General features: G+C 41.7%; 1 protein-coding gene across 2 annotated transcripts in view; it reads right to left on the bottom strand.

Annotated features, from left to right (window-relative positions):
• The window catches only part of APC (APC regulator of WNT signaling pathway), an 88,838-nt gene that overhangs the window by 9,962 nt on the left and 54,987 nt on the right, over positions 1-23,889 (bottom strand). For both annotated transcript variants that reach the window (XM_072140642.1, XM_072140651.1), the window contains exons 4-16: positions 21,727-21,811; positions 20,350-20,554; positions 19,684-19,792; positions 17,504-17,617; positions 15,974-16,057; positions 7,477-7,584; positions 3,772-3,876; positions 2,851-3,229; positions 2,535-2,630; positions 2,308-2,447; positions 2,118-2,195; positions 411-527; positions 47-261 (exon numbers count right to left, since the gene is read on the bottom strand). In XM_072140642.1, the coding sequence (XP_071996743.1) occupies positions 47-261; positions 411-527; positions 2,118-2,195; positions 2,308-2,447; positions 2,535-2,630; positions 2,851-3,229; positions 3,772-3,876; positions 7,477-7,584; positions 15,974-16,057; positions 17,504-17,617; positions 19,684-19,792; positions 20,350-20,554; positions 21,727-21,811 (1,835 nt within the window). The remainder of the gene's footprint in view (positions 1-46; positions 262-410; positions 528-2,117; positions 2,196-2,307; positions 2,448-2,534; positions 2,631-2,850; positions 3,230-3,771; positions 3,877-7,476; positions 7,585-15,973; positions 16,058-17,503; positions 17,618-19,683; positions 19,793-20,349; positions 20,555-21,726; positions 21,812-23,889) is intronic.

The following is a 23,889-nucleotide window of genomic DNA, read 5'->3' as shown; positions in this document are numbered from 1 at the left end:
AAATATAAGTCGGGAAAAACTAGAGTAGAAATTGTCATGAACAGACCTGTGGTCTTCATTGGTGGCAATTAGACTGGATACATTGCGCAGTATTCCTCCCCCACTCTCAATAATGGCCAGTGTATTGGTCTGGCTTCGGTAAGTTAACGTGCCAACTAGGAAAGCCAGGGCTCCGTCCACTGAGCATATATCCGCTTTGTTCTCGGTACAGTGGGCGGACAAGTTCCACAGGGCACTCAGTACACTCTTCAATGTGGATTCCTGCAGAAAAGAAAAATACAATTACACACTGGCACACTACAAAAAATTATTCATACAATTTACATTTTTCAGTAGAGTCAATATACCCTGAACTGCATAGAACATGCAAGTGACAGAACATTTATAACACATCACTGTGATCCCTTTACCTTCTTGACATCCAGAGCACATTCTGTCAAGGCTTTGACGCTGCCAACTTCACGCAAAGTCTTTTTACTGTTTACATCTGCTCTCCAAGAAAGATTCCTGAGCACACTTGCTATGACCTGCAACAAATGGCAAAAGAATCTTGTTAATAAGGGTTTGTGTATTAGGTTTTCATATGATGGACTATATTCTGAGCAAATAACTAGTCAGCTTGCAATATGTTTTATGCTTTAAAATAGCTCTCTCTCTTTATACTGAGCAATGACACATGATTTACTCCGAATTAAAGAGGTTGTCTGAGGGTATAAAAAAAATCCCTTGGGTGGCCGGGATGGGGCGGGTAAAAAAAACAAAAACAAAAACATGTACTTGCCTCCCTGCGTCCTCTCATGCTGAGAACTCTATGGTCCGTGCCCCATGTAAACAAGCAGGGGCACAGAAGCCGCACTGCATTCAGCTTTCCGGCAGACGTAGCAGGCGACCTTGGCCAGAAGCTGAATGCAGCACGGCTTCTGTGCCCCTGTTTGTTTACATGGGGCACGGACCGGAGAGATCACAGCTTTTGGTGCCAGGGCCACCCAAGGGTTTTTTTATACCCTCGTACAACCCCTTTAATATGGGTACTTTGTAAAGAAAAAGAATGATCAATGTATTTCTTCTTTGCCTACAAAAGTTGAAACTGTTTGCACCACTTGCATATATTTGAGACTCTTGTACTTGAAGAGTTACTGTAAAGGTTTTTTTGTTTTCCACAAATCAATAGCTCTTGGGATGTAAAACAACTTTGCCTGTTATTTTTATTACCTATATGCAACAGTTTCCTTGCTATCCCCCTCAGATTACCTCAGTGCTGCAATGGCTGATAAGCCCTAGAGTCCGTCAGAGAAACAAAGCGTAAACAAGCTATGGTTTCATGGGAGCAGAGGAGGCCATGTGATAGTGAATGTAGCAGAGCTGGAAGTGTCCAAGACAGTGAATGCAGCAGAGCTGGATGTGTGAATGCAGATGTCTCCTGCACAGAATAGTGAGGTAAAGGATCTATCCTTCCCCATCTCAGTTTGTGATTCTACAGAAGTTTCTGTCTCTGCTCTTTTCGCTGCTCCCTTCCCCCACCTTGTCATCAGCAGTATCAGCCCTCTCCAGATAAGCTATTAACCCTTAGTGGTCACACAGCACAGGCTATAGACTGCATGTAACATGGTTACTTATGATATATTCCACTTATTACAAGTTCCCTGCTCCTTCATGTGATGGAAGCTGCCAGGCTGTCACTATAAGCATCCTGTATGTGTAGTGTTTAGTAGATTTACTTGTGGGAAACTAAATGGATTTAATGCTAAATTACTTAGAGAGAACACACAATCATCATGGGATCAGTGGGCAAGCTAACTGGCCTCAGCCTAAGGGCATAGATTGACAGAAATAAGTCTCCGCCCACCTCACTTCTGGTGAGAAAGATCAGAACAGAAAATGCCATAACTTTGGAAAGAAAAGGAAGAGCAGCACAAAGTAGGCATCATTCTGTTTGTTTTCAAAGGGGGAATCACATATAATAATTTGGTAAAATCACTATAGTTTTAAAGTTACGCTTTAAATGAAATTATATTGCATTAATCTATGCTGAAGAAGGTTTGAGTGCACTGCATCATCATCATCATAATGTAAGGACATGTGTAATATTTAGTTATTTACAGTGTAAATCAATTTACCTGTTGCAAATCTTCACTTTCTGATTTCAACTGGGCTACAAGGGCTCTCATACAGCTTTTCATTGAACACAGAGTGGCCTAAAAAACAAACAATTGTACATTAAACCAGCAATATGCATCCACAGAGGAGAGAAAGAAAAAGCATCCAACCAAATGGTCATGCAGAGAAGTAAATGTAAGAGATACCTACCTTATTAGCTACATCTCCAAATGTCAAGTTGGTTAGAGCCATTCCAGCGTATCGCCTCAAAGTAACACTGTAGTGGTCATTAATAAGGCCATACATTTCACAGTCAACTTGTAAAAGCTCTGCAATAGCCTGCAGCCCTCCTGCAAATGAAGAAACATTGCTAAGAATTAAGAAATTACTGCCCTCTTATAGACTTGTAAGTCACAGGTTTGCGTGCATTCTCTTACCAAGTTCATTCATCGCGTGCCTATGTTCTTCATCAAACGAGAGTTTCATCAGTACACAGACTGCAGGACAGATCTGATGTTCCACAGGGGCCGGCACTGAAAGCCAACATGGCGATATGTGTAAATAACTTCTAGTCATGTTTGTTATTTCACAGATTTAATCATCAACCTCACAAAACATAATCAGGAAATAGACAGAGGATAAATAAATATATGGGCCCAACATTAACTACTCCAAATTTACCACAAGACATTTTAGGTCTATTAATCAGTCATATGTGTAGCAAAATATATGTGATAAGATATCCCATCATACTTGGGTTTTTGTCCTGGTCCATGCCTTGTTCATGTGCCTCTTGCCATTCCCAGCATGTTTCACAGTAGGCTCGGATTTGTTCAAGGAGATGCAGGACCCGTATTTCTCTTCTTCCCCTCTTGTCATCAGGTTGAGAGTGGATGATATTATGAAGAGCTGCGCTTGCTCGGGCACGAGCTTCCTTACTTCCCCGGGAGTTTCCAAGCAGCACCGAATCTTTGTCGTTTCCGTGCAATAATTGGATTAGAAGAGGAAGACATCCAGACTGACGCATAGCAATACAACTATCCTGGGAGCTAGACATGGCTAGTAGAGTGCGAGACATGTCATCCTTATCATGAGTACCAAGCATTGACAGAAGAGAATATACCATTTCCACCTATAAACAGACAAAAAAACATTATAAAAAAACATAAAAAAGGTAAGTAACCGAGTGATTATAGAAAAGATGATGCCTTCAGATAATGCCTAAACAGATGCATTGGATGGCTCTGATGTCAGTCTCCGCTTATTGTTAGAAGTGATCTCTTATAATTTCCTTACCACTTATGGTTTCAGTTAAAGTAGTATACTAAAATGGTCAAAATTGGCTGCAATATTTTGAGCACCAGTGTGAATATATGTATAAGAAATGACCAAAAAATAGGAATTTTTATGGAAGAAAGTTTTAAGTATCAAGTACCTGGTGCACCGAGAGATCATGGCAAGGTGGTGAACTGAACACAACAATTGGCAATGTGTTTCCACTAATAAAGACAACTAAGGGTAGAAAGCACCCACTAAAATGGGGGCACTAATAAAGGGGTTCACACACTTGTGTAAAATGATTTGAGGATTTTATCCAGGAAACTGTTCACATTGGCATATTTCAAGTCATTGCTTTGTGTTTTAGTAACGTAAAAGGAGCCAGTGTCCACTTACCTTAGTACCAAGATGACTGGTCAGTCTTCGTGGAACAGAGTAGGTACTGTTGGAGCTCATAACACTGGCAGTCTCATGATCCCCACGAGTTGTAGTGTTCTGTGTCTGGGAAAGGAACAAAAATGAATCAACTGTCAGACGATGCAACTGCAGGTATAGTTCTAGATCAAGTCACAATGTTCTGATAAACTCTGGTTTTGCTGTATGTTTTTTGTGTGCTGCTACTACTTAGCACAGCAAACCGAAAACTGCACTGAAAATCAGACGCTGACCGAAAGTAAAAATATTTGGAAACCTTTTACAAGAAATTTGTACCATTACTATTAAGAAATAGCGTTCTCTTTAACTATTCCCCGGTCCATGCGCATATAAGATGCGCACATGTTTTACTGCCTCTATAGAAGATGCCTTTGAATTTGGTCTTTTATTTCTACAGGCAGATGCTTTAGATCTAAAGTATCTAGAAGAACTAATAAAATATCATATCCATACAGTTCCGGGTACTAGGGTCTCTAAATCTAGAACGGATGTTGGGCTCAGAACAAAGCTTAATGGTCAATGTATCTAATATAAACCTAGAAAAGTGTAATGTACATAATATAAAAATAAGAGTTCCAGTGTGCTGTACTGAAAAGTGTGGTTTCTCTAGATTTTAATATATTGTTCATTGAAAAGTCTGGCACTTACTGGTTAGGGGTCCAGCGCCTCACAAAAAGATTAAGACAAAGGAAAGGAGATAAAAGGAAATGTATACACAGCAACCATTCCTTTTTGGAAAGACATTACTCAATGTCACCACAGGATTGGCACTAGGTTCAAAATACTTGTGTGTGACATTGAGGAGAGGAATGAATAGGTTTTATGTAAAACAAGCAAACTTCTAGAAAATCTCTAGGTCTACACATAAAAATCCAAAATGTACAGATCATCCCACAGAAAAGCCAAGGATAGAGAAGGTTCTCCTTTTGTTCTTTCTCACAAGTCACAACAACATAAAATATTCACTGGTCCAGAATCACAGGAGCATACGGCCTCAGTCTCAGGGGTATGAGGGGATTACAGCTCCATCCATTAAGTCATACAGTGATTAACCTTTCCCACCCCTACAGCACTCACCGACCTGAAGATTCCCCAGATGTCCCATGACAGAGCCTGCGCTCCAGCTAGTAGCCATCTGGCCTAAATGCATAAAGTGTGAGCGATAACAGCAGAAGCACACAAATAATACACTACACAACCTGGGAAGGTACAGGAGAGCACTATCTACACATTCAGACTCCCAAATAGTTTATACCACCATCCATCGCTGAGTGGCTCTTAACAGATGTTTTCTATTAAATATTTTTCATATATTAAGCACAATATATAAAGAAAAAATGCTATTTTATGCAGAACGCGAACAAAAAAACCTCTAGATATCAGTATCTCTCTAGTAATAACTTCTATGCAGAAATGTATTTCAACAATGATGGGCCTTGCTACTACCGCTATGCAAACCTATGGAACAAATTACATGTGTAAGGGTAAATAGAAGAAAAGTTGCGGCACTCACCAAGGAAACTTCAGTGTTTATTAGAAACCACACAGGTGATACAGGACGCCGACATGCGGCAAGGCGACGGGCCGTTTCGCGCTAACCAGCGCTTTCTCTAGCCTCTGACATGTGTAAGGGTACATTCACACAGCGGTATGCCCGCCGTGCGGGCATACCGGCGTGTGCTGGAGAGGAGGAGGCGGCGGCCCCTCCTCCCTCCATAGAGAATAGCGGCGCACGGCCGCACACACGCCAAAAGATAGAGCATGCGCTATCTTTTTGCGGTGTGCGGGCCGGATCTGCGCTGCGCCGCGCCGCTATTGCCGTCTATGGGGACGTACATGCGGCCGCATGTACGTCCCCACAGACGGCCATGTGAATGTGCCCTAAGTTAAACAGATAAAATCCTAATGCTTACACAAACGTGGTGAAAGACATTTGGGTATCTTACTCATTTGAAATATTGTTAAAAACATTCTTGTGGCAATAGGACTGGAATAAAACATTATGGAATCATTCTCATGTTACTCTTATTGGCCATTTATGTAAAAATGACAGGTAAGTTGTGTGAGAGAGAGAGACACAGACAGACAGACAGATACAGAGAGAGAGAGATCAAAGTTCAAACTTGTGTACAGCTTGTTAAAAGCCATCTTTAGGATATATGTTGACCCTAGTCTTATAGTATGTGACTTTAGAATGTCATACGAAATTTTAGATTTTCTAGTTTACTTACACAAATATTTAATTTCCATTACCGTTACAAGTCTAAGAATATGTATTGGCCTGGTCGCCCGTAACTTTTACGATACATGACTGCTTGCATCCCCCACACAGCAGCAATAACAGTGTTGTCAGGGACAGGGCACAGTAAGTGATGGCTGGGGGGGGGTCCATGCTTTACAGAGGGGATTATCGGAGGGGTAAGATGATAATGGGGCGTTACTAGCTGGGCAGTGTCTCTACACATTATTGGTGGCCAAGATGCAGCTCCCACAGTTTTTTAGTTGCTATTAAGTTTGTGACTATCAAGATTGTTTAAAGGTTTTGTGGGTAAACCTGCAATGCCGCACAGTCATTACAACAATCAATAACCTATTAATTTCCAGCAATCTTATTACAGAACACTGGGGAGTCAGGTTCTATTGAGGAGACTACAGGAATAACGTCTGAAAAACAAACATGAGGCATTCCCAACCTTGCCACACTCATGCTGTAAGATATATACGGACATTTTATTATTTAGCACAGACATCATCTGGATCCAGTTTTTAGTCAGGATACAATATAGTTAAAATTGAAAGTGAAAATGCCATATTGCAGAAAGACCTACAGAAGTGTTATCTACCCTGTATCAAACCCCTCAATACGCCTCCGCCAGCATTCAAAATATAGATATTTGAGCAATTCCTGAATTTTAATCTGGTATAAGATACGACATTTATGTGAAAAAAAATGTGTTTTTTTTCAAATTTACACTGGAAATCTCCCATATTTATCACAGACCTGATAAAACGTAACTAAGTAATACAAAAAGCAATTACAACCACAACATATAAGGGTTTGTTTCCCATCCACAACTATAAAATACATTTATAGTCCAAGTTTACATAACATACATAACTATGACAAAGATCTGATCTACGGTATTTTTTTAATCCCATTGTAGGTTTCTCTTACTCTTCATGTTCACTGCAGCATTAACCAAATTACAATGACAAAAACCACTGCAATATCAGGAACGTTTCTTCTGTAATCCCACAAGTACTGGGTATAGAGAGATAACACATTTCATCTCTGACAAGTCTCCATTGCTTCCATAATCCAGACACATATTAACCAGTCTTGTAATAGATCTGTACCCGCAAACTTGTAACTGCAAAGAAATTGCCTGCAGTCTGCCCGAACAAAAGAAAATGCTCAGTGCTTTGGCTGTAATACACAGGACACCCACTCCGAGCACCCGAGAACTGACAGCGCAGCATTTTCAAGTCAAGCACAAAAAGATGCCTGTGGCAGGTTGTCATGCTAATTCCTCATCTCGTCCGTCACTTCTGAAGCTCCGCTGAACTCCACGCAGCCAATTCAGATACCAAAAGCTTTATTAGAAATATGCATGCAGCTACAAGCAAAGTATTGTAGGCAAAATAGAGAATATACATCATCTTTACCTGCCCATTTCCAGCAGCGCTGCTTGTGGCGATGTCTGGAGTCCCCTGCCCGTCCAGAGGCTTCTCTGCATCCCTGCTACCGGCTTCATGCTTGTTCTGAGGAGGCCTCTGGAAGAATAGACAGGAGTTACATGGAGGACGGCACAACAAAGCAATCCTCACAAGTCGCACACACTCTGAACTGTCCAGGTACCAGGTCAATGCTTGTCATAAATCTCGCGGGCTAAGCTGTGTAACATCCTAGAGATGGGAGGCCAAGGATTAGTCGTCCAGACTGTGATAAAAAGGGACGTGTGTCGGCTGGGGATTACAGCCCTGGTAGACAAAGGATGTGCTGTGAGACACGGGGAACCATCCTCCAGCAGCTGAGCTCTCGCACAAGCACAGGGATACTGAGCCTGCTCCTAGGCACCGTCTTTGCTGCAGAGTCACATGACCTCATGCATCTTTCAAGGCCACCGCTGCTCAGACAAGGCAGCGAGGCTCCGTAATTGTGCCAATTGTCTGCTATATACTCCAGAAGACAGACAAATGACATTATAAACCCATGCCGGGGGTAACATTGTTAAGAAACTATTAGTACATACAAATAGAGCAGAAATCAGACTGAACAAAGACAAAATGTTTTTTGTTTTAAAAAAATTATGTGTCCTTCTATCACTCAATACTCTATATACCACAACAGGGGGAAAATTGGATAACAATGCACACCGGAATCAGATAGCTGTTGTTTTTTTTTTTATAATTATTTAAAATTTTATGAAATCTAAGTCCACAAACAATATTTAAATACACCAACACATATTTATATATATATTGTATAAACACTGGTTAGTGGTCCATAATACGGCAGGGGTTGCCCCATCAATTAGTACCACCTAGAAAACAATATGCCGCACAACAAAAACAATAACACGACAATAAATACACAGAGTATATGCACAAAACGGAAACCATGAGCAAATTGTAGCTATAAAGACCAATACAGGGAAGCTGCCTAGATGTGGGGGTGGGGCTCACAAAAACTCCCTACCAATTTTCCTGCCGTGGTATATGGAGTGTTGGATGTTTTTGTGGGATTACTATGCACCCTGGCTGTGTACCCATTATAAGGTGCATCTTATATCACTTAATATCCACTGCTATAAATTACTGATAATATATTACAATGCCTCAAAAACAGCAACAGGGACTAATTTACAACCAGAGGAAGCTTTAGATTGGGATTGTTGTGAAAAATGCCTTATATGAGTGATTTGATGCACATGGTAATGGAAGGGGGGGGGGAGGGGGGAAGCCTCATTATGGGAATAAGAGACGTATTCTGTCAACATGAGAGCAAGTAGCCAGTCCATGCAAAATCTATACATGTAAATGAAGGACTTAAAGGGATTCTAATCATTAGCCAGGGTTTGTTCTATTTTAGAAACTCAGCTTAGTTGTTAACTGCGCAAAAAATATTTACTAATTTATTGACTGGAGAATTCTACACAAATTGATAGGAAAATAGATGTGAGCAAACACATTGAGATAACCATTAACTACCCCCTCCTCTTCAGCTCTGACCTACTATTGTCCTCTCAGATAACATCCCTGATACACTGAGCGCTCCTTATACTCAGGACATATTAGATCTGCATCACTTTCTTCTATATTGAGAGCTCTTTAAAAGAAAAGAAGACACTGAGTGTGTTACTAGTGCATAAAGACAATATCATTTATAAATAATAGTACCATATAGGGCTCATATAATAGCATCACACAGGGAGCACATAATAAAGCCTTTCAGATAGCCCTCACACAATGTCAGCAAGTCATCCTATAGAGCTGGATAATACTGCATTTAACAAACAAATATGCATGTGCCTAACAGTCCAAATGTGGCCCCATACAGCTTTATTGTACCCAAGCAATGGAGTAATTCATTGTTCTGGGGGTTTGTCATAACCTGCCATCAATAGAAGCCATTTACATGATTTCATTACTGCAGGAACAACTCTATCCGCTTGATTTGGATCCTGCCAGAATAGTAAAAATGTTTTAGGTTTCCCTATCCTGAGAGATGGCTGTAAGCTAGAGAAAGGCTGAATTTATGAATGAGCCTGGCCACTGTGCTGTGTGCATAGGGTCTTAGGTTTGGTCAAACATTCTGTGACCCACATCAGTTATTTAGATTCCAGCATTCACCAGTAATACAGATCTGTGTTAGGGAAAAGCAAGGAGGACACATTTGAGAATAATGTTTTTGGATAAACCTATTAAAGGTCTTTGAAATAGTTTAGTTGGAAAGAGGACTCTGGCTGTTAGAGCCACAAGCAGTTTCTGTATAAGTTGCAGAGATGCATAAACAAGCCGTCCCCAGGGCTGCTGCTGGATTTGGTTCGTGATTTAATAAAGCTTTCATTATACATCCAAATTTAGAAACAGAATTATCATCATTCAAAATGTCAAAGGCATTAGGCGGAGACAACGGAAGCTGCTGAAGAGGACCGTGCCAGAAGAAAATGGGATCATTACATGTTATTTATCCTCAACAAACAAAAAGCCTTAACATCTGCTCTCTGAGAGCTAAACGCATAACCGAAACCTCCACTGTACCCCATGTTATAGGCCTGAAAATACCTGTGCATTACTGTCTAGTCTGTAAGAAGGCTGATAACATGGTCACCTTGTTTATGGTAACAAAGAAGACATAAAAGTACTCAGAGGGTTCTGTGCTTAAAATAGGCAGGAAACGGAGAGTGTGTGTGTGTGTGTGTGGGGGGGGGGGTCGGGACCCGTTTCAACAGGGTGGAAATAGAAGGGGGCCTCCGCACCACTCCCATCTCCATAAGAGCTGAGAGTCCAGGGATAATAGAGGTCAATGGCCATTTTTGCAGCCAGCTCACAACCACCATTTATGGTCTCACAACAGAAAGTATTAAGTATTTATGAAGGTAAAGCAAACGATACATACTTTTCAAACTTTACTGTTCCTGCCTTTAGCTACACTGACAGCTGCCAGACTGCTGGGGAACGTCTCTGAAAGCTTTGCACATTTAGAGGCTGGAATCTTTGCCCATTCTTTGCTTCATAGCTATAACTCAGGGAGACAGATCTGAATTTTGGACCATTAAACAAACAAACAAATATGGCTTGATGTAAACCATTGCATTATAGCTTTGGTTTAGGTTCACCTTTGAACTTGTATCTACACCGCACTGTATAACTATCGGGACTGAGGGAAATGGTAAAAGGAGGCACGGTTAAAGAGTAACTCTTATTAGTTTGATTAAAACTTGGTTCAAGAACAAAACACACACTTAAAAGGGAACCAGTCACAACATTTGCACATATACAGTCATATGAAAAAGTTCGGGCACCCCTATTAATCTTATTCATTTTTAGTTATCAAAATTTGAGTTTTTGCAACAGCTATTTCAGTTTGATATATATAATAACTGATGGACACAGTAATATTTCAGGATTGAAATGAGGTTTATTGTACTAACAGAAAATGTGCAATATGCATTAAAACAAAAATTGACAGGTACAAAAGTATGTGTACCCTTATTATTTGTTTGATTTGAATATTCCTAACTACTTTTTACTGAAGCACTATATTGGTTTGGTAACCTCATTGAGCTTTGAACTCCATAGCCCGGTGTATCCAATCATGAGAAAAGATATTTAAGGTGGCCACTTGCAAGTTGTTCTCCTATGTGAATCTCCTCTGAGGAGTAGCATCATGGGCTCCTCAAGACAACTCTCAAATGATCGGAAAATAAAGATTGTTCAACATAGTTGTTCAGGGGAAGCATACAATAAGTTGTCTCAGAGATTCAATCTGTCAGTCTCTGCTGTGAGGAGCATAGTAAGGAAATGGAAGACCACAGGGATAGTTCGTATTAAGCTCAGAAGTGGCAGGCCAAGAAAAATATCAGAAAGTCAGAGAAGAAGAATGGTGAGAACAGTCAAGGACAATGCACAGACACCTCCAAAGAACTGCAACATCATCTTGCTGCAGATGGAGTCACTGTGCATCGGTCAACAATACAGCGCACTATGCACAAGGAGAAGCTGTATGGGAGAGGGATGCGTAACAAGCCGTTTCTGCAGGCACGCCACATACAGTCACCTGAGGTATGCAATAGCACATCTGGACAAGCCAGTGTCATTTTGGAAAAAGGTCCTGTGGACTCATGAAACAAAGATTGAGTTTTTGGTCATACAAAAAGGCGTTATGCACGGCGGCAAAAAAACACAGCATTCCAAAAAAAAAAAAAAAAAACCTTGCTACCCACTGTAAAATTTGGTGGAGGTTCCATCATGCTTTGGGGCTGTGTGGCCAATGCCGGCACCGGGAATCTTGTTAAAGTTGAGGGTTGCATGGATTCCTCATCTACCCAGGCATTCATGCACAGGAACGGCCATCCCAGTCCCCAGACCTGAATATCATTGAACCTCTGTGGGATGATTTGGTGCAGGCTGTCCATGCTCAGCCACCAATAAACTGAACTGGAATCGTTTTGTAAAGAGGAATGGTCAAAAATACCTTCATCCAGGATCTGGGAACTCAGTAAAAGCTACAGGAAGCGACTAGAGGCTGTTATTTTTGCAAAAGGAAGATCTACTAAATATTAATGTCACTTTTCTGTTGAGGTGACCATACTTTTGCACCTGCCAATTTTGTTTTATTGCACATTTTCTGTTAGTACAATAAACCTCATTTCAATCCTGTGTCCATCAGTTATTAGATATATTAAACTGAAGTAGCTGTTGCAAAAAGATTAATAGGGATGCCCAAACTTTTTCATATGACTGTACATGGCAGGTTCCTATAGAGCTCTACTAATTGACTTACAACGTTCTTTTAGCTAAAAATTGTTTTGCTTACATTCATATAAAATCACCTTTTATCTTATATTACCTGGCATCAGAGGGGGGGGGGGGGGCGTGTCCTGCTCGGCCGGCTCTGCCTCACAACACGTAACTGGTATGAATATGAATGTGCAGACCTTCCTCAACTTAAAGAGGACCTTTTACCACCTTACTATAGATAGAAAGCGTATACCATTCTGTAGGGGCCGCTACACAGATTCAAGGGCACATAGAATTTTCTTTGTAGCCCCCAACAACGGTTGTGGAGATATCAGTCCCAGTATCTGACCATTGTGATCTGTGTTCTGTCAGAGAGGAGGAGCTGGGGCTGCGTGTGATGCTAATCTTCTCTCGTACTATCCAATCAGCGGCAGACAGTGTGTGTGATCTCTCTATGCTCATCTCAACACATTGTATTAACATTCTGCTAATATCCAGTTAAACCTTGTGTTTTAACCATGTTTAGAAAAACATAATGTTACAGATTCAAACGGGATGCAAAAATCCAATGGAAACTTGACCAAAATGTAAACGCCGTGTAAACTCCAACACGGTGTAAACTTGCATTGGTTTATATGGTTAGAACTTTGGAACACCGTTACTAATCAAAGCGATTCAGAGACTGTGCGATCGTAGGGGAAAGACCCCCCAAAGGCAAGTTAAATGCCACGGTCGCACTGACCGTGGCATTTAACGGATTAAAAACCCACGATCGGAGGCCTCTCCGACCGCGGATGTTACCCAGGGATGTCAGCGGCTCCGGTGCACATCTGAACCAGCATCGGCTCAGCGCCGTACTAGTACTAGCTAATATCGGGAGCCCGCGCCATACTAGCACCCCTTAGGTTAAGACTGTGTGTGTGTGTGAGTCTACAACACGGACTTAAACAAAAAGTTTCTATAGGTGGCAAAAAGCCAACACTTTTAACTCTTTTTGGAGAAAGCTATTTTGCATATTCTATCTTGTTCAGCTTCATGCAACAGCTGGATCTCCTTGAGAATGAGCAAATCATTCTGCTCGCACGTGAAACCAATTATTGTGACATAATGGAGCTGAATTTGAGCTTAAAGAGGACCTTTCACCACCTCACTTATATGGAGATGAACACATCTGTAGGAGCTGCTACACACAGATTGAGTGGTACTTTGAATTTTCATTCTAGCCCCCACGGTTGCGGGATATCAGTCCCAGTATCTGACCAGGAGGAGCTGGGGCCAGAGCTACGCTAATCTTCTCTCATACTGTCCAATCAGCAGCAGACAATGTCAGAGAAACTACTATGAACAGTAATAAGCTGTGCTCATCTAAAGGTTATGTTCACACACACATTACGCTAATCTGTTTAGATTGCGTTTACATGAACACAATGTTACGAAATTGCTTGTAAACGGAAAGTACACGCAATATTGAAGGCAACACAATGTTAATATAACATATAAACATGAAGTGAATGCAGACAGGATATAGACTTGAAACGCAATGTTCTGATGCATTTGAAAACGCATGTAATACCGCAACATGTGAATGTACCCTAAAACATGCCCACCAAAACACCTATATAGGAATAAAAAGATGAAGACATGGCAGCATCACAGTGTAAACACACACAGTGAAATCTGTCCAGAAGAACACCTCTCTGAAAAGATCCCCTCCCTTTTTTTTTTAAATTCAATCACCGATTTGATTTTTTTATTTTTTTGCCATTATACTCTAGGAAGATGCCCCTTACCCCTTCTGCTGTGCACAGAGCTCTGCTCAAAGAGGTTTCCCTGTATATACAGTGTACTCTGTGTGCAGGATTTGATTCATTCATTAGAACTGATGGGGAGTCTGAGCTCTGGCTTTACATGTGCATTCACACTTTAATACATACACATTTCTATTATATCTAAACTTTCAAACACAAACAGCCCTGCTACATACCATTCCTGGTATGGAATTGGATGACCTGAAGCATGTGATCAGTCACATGCTTATGACATCACTACAGGTCCTGCAGCAGCCCGCCCCTTTTACTGATAAGAAGCGTGCATGTGCAAGTGACCCCCCCCCCCCCACCTTCTCTCCTCTGTATAGTTACGGAATCACATGGCAACCAGCCCACAGAAAGATAGCCATATATGTTCCAGCCTCTTACATTACGCTTGCAACTGTGTTGCATTTGTGTTTACGTGCCGTTCAAATCACATTTATTCTTACGTTTATGTGCAGATAGCATGGTGATTGCATCGGGTTTACATTCATGTGGCGCATTTCCGTTCATGGTTATGTGGCATTTACATGGTATTCACATCAAGTTTTGCAAAGTTTGCAGTGCGTTAGCTTTTCATCGACGCTTATGTTTATGTGCCATTTGCAGCGCATTTACGCGCCATTTGCAGCGCATTTACGTGTCATTTACATTTGTGTGGCATTTGCATGGCATTTACATTTGTGTGGCATTTGCATGGCATTTACATTTGTGTGGCATTTGCGCCACATTAATATTTATGTGGCGTATGCGTTGCATTTACATTCACCTGCTGTTTATGTTGCATTTGAGATTATGGGGGTCATTTACTAAGGGCCCGATTCACGGTTCCCCGACGTGTTACCCGAATATTTCCAATTTGCGCCGATTTTCCCTGAATTGCCCCGGGATTTTGGCGCACAGATCGGATTGTGGCGCATTGGCGCTGGCATGCACGCGACGGAAATCCAGGGGGGGGGGAGGAGGAGAATTGCGTGGCCGAACGAAAACCCGACGGATTCGGAAAAACCAGTGCCTTAAAAAAGTGTTGCGGGACTCGTGCTTACCTTCACTCGGCTTGGTGAAGATCAGTGTATTCCAGGGAATTTCAGCGCAGCAGCGCCATCTGGTGGACGTCGGAGGAACTGCCTTAGTGAATCCCAACCGGACCCGAATCCACCGCAGAGAACGCGCGGCTGGATCGCGAATGGACCGGGTAAGTAAATCTGCCCCTAGGTGACATTTGCATTGCATCTACGTCTGCATGGAGTTTGTTGCGTTTGCATTTACATAGCCTTTGCGTGGTGTTTACACTTTGCGTTTCTATCACACGTTTGCATCTTGTCAATTTAAAACATTGCATGTATGTAAACACTGTGTAAACGCAATGTTAACTTATTAGCTGAATGTTGACAATGTATGAACACATAATCTAGATAAGCATACAGAGATCACACAAAGGACCCCTGCAGTATTGAGTCATGAACCAACCATGCTGCAGGAACGAGATTCCTTGCATCTCTGATTACAAATATATATTTAAAAAAAAAATTTTGAATGGATGGGTAGATAAGTTGAACAAACTGGTTTGTAGTACATTAATCACATGCTTCATTTCATTATTTTCTTAACTAAATGCAGTCTACACTAAAAAAAAAATGAAATGAATAGAAAGAAACCTATTGGAGAAAACTAACCAAAATTGCACTTAATAGTGATTTCCCATATACATTCTATATGGATGGGGGTGGTCTGCAGCAGCTGCTTTACTGTAATTAGATGAATTAAAGTTGATTATGATAGAGATATATATATATATATTTATTTCTTTTTTTTTTTATTTCCACCATTTATTTTAATTACAGTAAAGCAGCTCCTGTATATATTGTTATATACAGTTGACTCACCTCAGGTTCTATATTCTGGGTCTGTAGCATCTGTCGCATCCGGAACAGGTCTTTTTCAATTTGTTGTATTCGAGTAACTCTCAACTATAAAGACAAAATAAAAAATTACAAAAACAAAAACATAAGAATGTCAAGGCATATTTCGCTTTTCATGGACTGAAATTCACCATTTGTAAACGCCGTCAGATCTTATAATAACTCCCAGTTGTTAATGTATTCATTAATATTCGAGAGGAATAACAGAAACAGCACAATGTACAAAAAAAAAAGATCCAAAGTCAGAGATTTTGCTGCAGAAGTGGGGGTACAGTTTCACCTTTTACACTGCCAAGATCTCATCCTCAGCTATTATAATAATGATGTGGAAAACGGTTTCCGTATTATTATTACTATTTCTTCATAGCATGTGGTTGGCTGATTACAGCTGTGTATCTGTCCCTTGCCCAGAAATTTGGGAGGTGCACCAAGTGCTGCTGGTTGTGACCCCAAATATTGTGACATTAAAACAATTTCCAAACCCACAACTAATCTGTGACAAAGCTTGAATGTGAAGATTCAGTATACCGGATTCAAGAAATATACAGCCGGATCTTATTTCTAATATTTTAAATACTGTATTGTACTGGAAATCCTGGTGGAACATTACGTAGAACTTACAGCAACCCCATCACATGGCATTAAAGGAACCTGACACCAGGAGACCCATTTTTAGCACTTCCCCAGTCCCCACAGAGCATAGTGCATACACTGCCAAAGTGTTTTTGTATAAAAAAAAAAAAAATAGGTTTTACAGAAAAAAAAGATACATTATATTGTACCTTTCATTAGCATCTGCTCTGTGACTAGGCACTCGTCCTCTGGGAGTGGCTGGAAAGGAGCTGTCTCTCCCCCCCCCCCCCCTTTGCAAAACTGCTCCTCCATGTGTCCTTTTCAATTATATGAATAACTCCCCTTACTCGGGATTGGCTGTAGAGGAGCAGGGGGCGTCGCTAAGCCAAGTGATGGGTGTTTTCATATATTTGAAAAGGACACATGAAGGCGCTGTTTCCCAAGGGTGGGGGGGAAACTGCTCCTTTCCAACCACTCCCAGGGAACAAGGGCCTAGTCACACAGCACATGGTATTGAAACCTACTATATAACATATCTATTTTTCTATAAAACCTATTTTTTATACAAAAACACTTTGGCAGTGTATGTACTGTGCTCTATGGGGACTGGGGGAGACCTAAAAATGGGTCTCCTGGTGACAGGTTCCCTTTAAGTTTGAATTATATTTATGATATGCAGATTATTAAATTGGATGTCCTCTTAGGGTACGTTCACACTATCCGCTTTTCAGATGCAGTATTAAAGCCAAAAGCAGGGGTGGATCATAATGTGTAAGAACATGTCATTAAGAGAAGCGGTTTCTCTTCTTTTTTTTTTTTCACTCCACTCCTGGTTTAGACATCAAAAACTGCATCTGAAAAACTGAACATGTGAATGCACCCTTAAAATTTTATGATAAAGTTCAATCCATGAGGACCTACCTGTGCTCTCTTCTCCATGTCCTGACAGGTCCCCAGTTGCTCTTCCATCGCGGCTCTAATCTGCCTGGCCTCAAACTCTAACTGTCTTCTGGTCATGTCAGTTTGTATAGAGAACTAAATGCCAGAAAAGGAATATGGAAAAAAAAAAAAAAAGTTTTAATTTTGAGAAAAAGATTGCTCTCATATATGTAAAACTATAAAGATGAAGACCATGTGTGAGGGGTGTGTTATCATATATATAGTAACTGTACGTATACAATTTTCACAAAATATATAGCCCCATTGTGTAGCACTGCATTAAAGGAAACCTACCACTTCTGAAGGTAGGTATGAGATGCAAACACCGGGCACCAGCTCACCGGTGCTTAGTCTCGTTAGTGTTAAAACCGCGGTATCGCGGTTTTAACACTTTTTAAACTTTCTAGCAGAAACTGCTTCGGCGCTGCGTGCGCACGATCGTGCGCGCGCCTACATTGGAAATGCCGCAGGCGTTGCGCGCGCACGGTCGCGCGCAGCGCCGAAGCAGTTTCTACTATAAAGTTTAAAAAGTGTTAAAACCGCGATACCGCGGTTTTAACACTAACGAGACTAAGCACCGGCACCAGCTCACCCTGAGCTGGTGCCCGGTGTTTGCATCTCATACCTACCTTCAGAAGTGGTAGGTTTCCTTTAAGCTAAATTCTGACGAATGTGTGTGCCTTGGTTCAGACGAACACGTCCATAGAGAAACATGGCACACAGCGCCGACAGACAAGACATGTCCCATCTTTCTCCCGCCTACGGAAAGGTACGGCACAGACACACACACAAAAAGTAATACGTTTGGGATCTATGGTTTTATTCCCTTTAAAAGGGAACCTACCACCACAAATTTACCTATAAAGGTAGATCGGGTGGTAGGTGGATCAATAGGACGTGAGGATAGCCCTTTTAAGGACTAATCCTCACGTCCTCGCACTTTTTTGGAAACTTTTATTCGGCACATACATAAATTTTTTTATGCGGCTACTGGGGCGTGGAGTAGCCGCATCTGAGGTTACACGAGGCGGCTACTCCACGCCCCGGTAGCCTCTTTTCTCCTCCTACTTACAATCTTCGGAGATTGCGCAGAACAGCAGGCCCGCGCCTGTGCAGCTCCGGCTTCGGAGCAGTGACCGCGCAGGCGCGGGCCTGCTGTTATGCGCAGACGGCAGGATCGTCGGACGAGGGCGCGCAGCTACGAGCAGCTGCGCGCCGAAGATTGTAAGTAGGAGGAGAAAAGAGGCTACCGGGGAGTGGAGTAGCCGCCTCGTGTAACCTCAGATGCGGCTACTCCACGCCCCAGTAGCCGCATAAAAAAAAATTACATATGTGCCGAATAAAAGTTTCCAAAAAAGTGCGAGGACGTGAGGATTAGTCCTTAAAAGGGCTAATCCTCACGTCCTATTGATCCACCTACCACCCGATCTACCTTTATAGGTAGATTTGTGGTGGTAGGTTCCCTTTAAGTTGCTGGCAGGTTCCTATAGAGCCCTTATAGCAGTGGTGGCGAACCTATGGCACAGGTGCCAGAGGTGGCACTTGGAGCACTGTCTGTGGGCACCCAGGCCTTCACCCCAGCACAAAGTTTCCAGACAGGACTCAAAACCTCTTCCTGCAGTCCCTGGCCACCCAGGATGTGCTGTGGTTAATGCTATTTTGAAGCTACACATCCTTAGCTGCCTATTACTACAGGAAGAGCAAGGAGGTGCAGACAAGGCTACGTTATTATTGGAGCTTTTTATCTGGGCCTCTCGAAGTAAGCTACAATGATAATCAGAATTTCTCCTTTTTCGTTCAACTGTATTATTGTCCTCAGTACGCGGATACAATTAAAAGCCGTGACAAAACAGGTAACAACATGTTACTGCTTAAATTGCCATTTTGCATTTAAATAAGTCAGTTTAGTAGTAGCTTGGGCACTCTGTCTCTAAAAGGTTCGCACGTATGTATCTGCCCACCTCAACTCGCTAGGCTCTCTATCTGGTTACCAGGCAGAGAATAAGTGTTATTTTTTTTCCCTTTTCTGTGCAGCGATTTTATTAGCTGAAGAAAGGTTGTTTTTATGCTATAACGGCTCTGTGGGCATTGCTCAATGTACAGAATAATACACTTTAAACACATTTTACATTTCGAGCTGAACACATTTCGCTGAGACTCACGTTTTCGGTAAGAGGAAGGCCATCGATCCGTTTGGTGAGGTTCTGTAACTGAGCATAGTACCAGTCCTTCTCTTTTTCTTCCTTTTCAAGCTCAGCAATAAGTAATGACCTAAACAGTGAAGGAATATAAATATGTAATGACTGTGGATAAAGTTATAGACATTGACATCACGCAGTACCAGGAAATCTATGCTCGGTCGATGACATTTCTGCACACCTGCACTTTACTGAAGCCCCATCATTTCTTCACAATTGTATAGATCACATGTCTATGGGGGCGATGAAGAAAGCAGAACACAATGCTCGGATAATTTCACAAGAAATGGTATGGAAAGGAGCATGTGGAGGTAAGCGTACAGAAGGTCCTTGTACTAGTGATCAGTGGAGGTCCCATTGGTGGTCTCACTTATATTTTGGCTAAAACTTTTGGAATACCCTTATTAGCATGACACTGCCATGATTCTGGTACAATATTTATATTGATGCTACCATGCATTGGCACTATATGGCCAATATCTGAAGGTACTGCTGACAACACTTCTAAAGTAGAAAGCCATATGACCGAATGTTTGATGGGTGTTAGGATACAGGACAGCCCCACGACTGCGATGGGGTAACATATGTAATACTAGGACTATTGCACTGATCCAGATCACTACCACTTACCTTTCCTTTTCCAGTTCCTCCATGTACCCAGAGCCTTCTCTGCTGCCACCATTGACAAAGCCTCTCCTTGGAAAAGAGCCTACTGGGACAGGGCTGCTCTCCCCTGAGTGACCAGAGAGAGAACCTTCTCTACTCCCATAGGAACGGAGGGACAATTTCGATTTCATCTTAACCCCAGGAAAATTACTGCCGTCCAAATTTAGCTCTTTTTAAAAAAAAAAAAAAAAAACAACAATACACAATTACAATCTTAAAATACTAAGCATTGTGATATGTAGTCAAAAAAGATACTTCGTACAAGTATGGAAAGTTCGGATGATTGAAAAATTTGCCTGGGGATGAAGTATAAATGTCTTTTGTAGCAAAACCAAGAACCATCAAAAATCAAGGGACACATACTCGTATATTCAGGCACTGTGACTTTGTTAATTTTCTTATATGTGTTATCCATAGCCTCCTTCCTTTTAAAATAAAAGTATTGGTTCCTGGGGGTGTTACCAGAGCTCTTCTGTGCTGTCTCACCCTCCCACCTGCTCCCTTATCACTTCCCATCTCCCTCTGCCTACTGTAATTTCACACAGTAGAGGGGGTTGGGGGGGTGCTCTTTGCAAACTAACAGCCTGCGTATCTGCAGCATGGAGGGGCTCTAGTAACACCCCCAGGAGCCCTTTCAAGGATTATAGGCATATTGTAAAACCTTGATTTTAGAAGCAGAGAGGCGATGGATAAGAAGCTTATCACAGTCACAGTGCCTGGGTCTATGAGTAAGTGTCCCTGTTTTATCATGCTTGATTTTGATGGTAGATTTCCTCTATTAGTTGATGCAATACTTTATGTACAGTTTCTACCTTGCAAGCGCTTATAGGCAACAGTGCAGCCAGACAGCCAGCTATAGCTTCTAGGCAAGTGTGACTACTGGCTTAGACACATGGGGTGCACAATGCATAAAGAGGTAGTTGCCATAACATCTAAAACATCAATATTAAAACATAGGAACATATTTTTTCCCCCCTAACAGATCCAAGAATCTCGTGACAACTCCACAGAGGCCTCTTTTTACAGAAGAGGAAGTGATAGTTAATAATGGTTTTGCTTCTTAAATACTCGCTCTAATTTGTCTCCTCTTATGGCGTTTGTTCTTGGGCTGAAAGATTCCAGCTAGCGCTGTGTATGGGGATTTACAAGACATATTTCATAGATTAGAATGTGAAAAGTAACAAGTGCAATGATAAATTGTTCCTTAGAAAACGCTAAACAGTCGTGTAGACGGTGAGGACAGAACATTTCCAGTCCTGACTGTGCAGAGGACGGGCGGCTCGGAGGTCACGCCACATTCTTTTTACATTGTAGCCATAAATGTAGTTATTGAGCGATTACCTTTTAGTCGTTCCAGGAGATCAATCTGACCGGTGGTCGTCATCGCTTCATCCTCAATGCTCCCCTGTAGATGCTTAAGAACCTCCTGTAACAGAGAGTGCAGCACAATCAGCACCCCGATAACCAGCATAGTGTAATCATAGCGAATAACAAACCTTACTGCACGCAGCACTGCAGTCTTTGTGGGCACTGAAAGGGGATATCAGTCAGTCCGGCCCTGCGGGAATCTAAATTACACACTAATATAAGATATTGAAGCACTGGCACCAGGCCACACAAGTCATTTTACCTCCATACTGATCACTAAGGCTTATTTATTATTGGTCTGGATTCTAGGACACAGCAAATCTTAATGTCATGGAAATTTACAACAATTTATACTCTTCACTTTAAAACAACATTTAAGCGAAGATTAGGAAATGTCACCCGGTAACTGGAGACCTTGTCACAGGAATACAAGTCCCCTTTAAATAACCTGTAATCTATTAACACAGAAAAGAAAGTCCCTGGGTTGCCCTGCATGCTACTGCTGGAAGCAAAACTGCAGCTCAAATACACAGGCAATGCTGGGTCACAGGTGCATAGGTTTTGGCTTTCCCTGATCTCTCTATGCAGCACACTGCATATATACTAGTGATGGGTCATTTGCCAATAAGGCCGGCTCTTTTGTGTGAACAATGGAAGTCAGCTCACTTAACCTCGTACTTAAAACAGGTAACCAAGCCCCCTTTAAACCGATAAAAATTGGATTAAAAAAAAAAAAGAATTGGTGTGGAAAGGGGCGAATGACTGGTCTCTCTTTTATACATTTCAGAGGATGCCCTTCAGGAGCCAAAATAACAAGCTCTTATTAGTGAGGCAGCTCACTAATAAGAGCCAGACTTCCCATTACTAATATATACACAGGATAGCAGGATGAGTTTTAACTCTGCTGCTGCAGCTCCTCCTATTCACCAGTGCTCACACATGTATACCAGGAATCACAGAGTCTGCACGGCACAATAGTAAGTACCAGGTGTGGTGAATCACTTGAACATTTAGGGATTATCCAAGAGGCAGTAAAAGCACATGAATAGCTAATATAAAAGAGTGGACAAAGCTGCCCTTAGACAGCTACATAGTGTTAATGTAATGTGTCCTATGGCTGCAGAGGAGCCCATTACAATACTGCAATTAACTGGACATCAAATGCCTTTTCTGGCCTCAGACAGAATGTTTTATATTCTTCCCTCTATAGGTGCTGGTGTTATTTGGAACCGGATTTAAAAAAACCACATGAGGAGCAATGCGTGGTCGCAGAATGAAACCTGCAACCATACAACATCTGGCCCCCAGTATTGCAGGGTGACAACTTCCACGGGTGCTGGAAGTGGCTCCAAACTTCGCCTATAACCCTAGCAGACAGCCATTTGTCCCAGTTTGTTGTAGGGGTGCTCGCTTTCTCACAGAAATGTGTAGGGCACAGCTGTGGACTGGCGCACAGCAGCCAATCTGTACCGTCATTATACTGCCAGACATTTGATACCAGCAGTTGTCAAAATGATTTTTGTTACTAGTCAGGAAGCGTGGAATTAGGATCGGGCACACAATCCCGCTCTGTTCCTCCAACATCACTACAAGCATGGCAGAAATGTTCTGCTGCATTTTCTACAGATTAAATAATAAAAACTTACAGCTCCGCAGGAGCAGCAAGAATGGAGTAATTTATGTCACTGGCAGGGTCACGTTTCCTCCATATGGCATCACAGCATTAAACTGTATGGGTGATAATAAAGTCTATGGGAGGAGTACAGATGGAGGAGTACAGATGGAGTAGAGCTGTGGTAAGCAGACATTCAAGGTGATAATATGGGAATACATTCACTATAGGGTAAAGCCGGACATTCTGATGTGAAAACGTCTTGAGTGTTCTAGTACAGGGATTGAAGAGAGCTTCATGTTCACTAGAGGGCGCTACCACACAAAGTTTTGTCATAGATTACCAATGGATTCATTCATTCAATTCATTTTGGAAAAAAAAAATTTAAGGCTGAACATTCACCTTTTATATTCCGCCATATGGTAACAAATCAGACCACTATGTAAGCAGACGATAGCTGTACTGATTTAGGTCATCCAATAGAAATAAGCATTTAAAAGGAAATCTGCTATCAAAATCAAGCA

The sequence above is a fragment of the Engystomops pustulosus genome, chromosome 1 (assembly GCF_040894005.1).
Source record: "Engystomops pustulosus chromosome 1, aEngPut4.maternal, whole genome shotgun sequence".
Classification (NCBI taxonomy): domain Eukaryota; kingdom Metazoa; phylum Chordata; class Amphibia; order Anura; family Leptodactylidae; genus Engystomops; species Engystomops pustulosus.
This window is presented reverse-complemented; position numbering and strand designations above follow the sequence as displayed.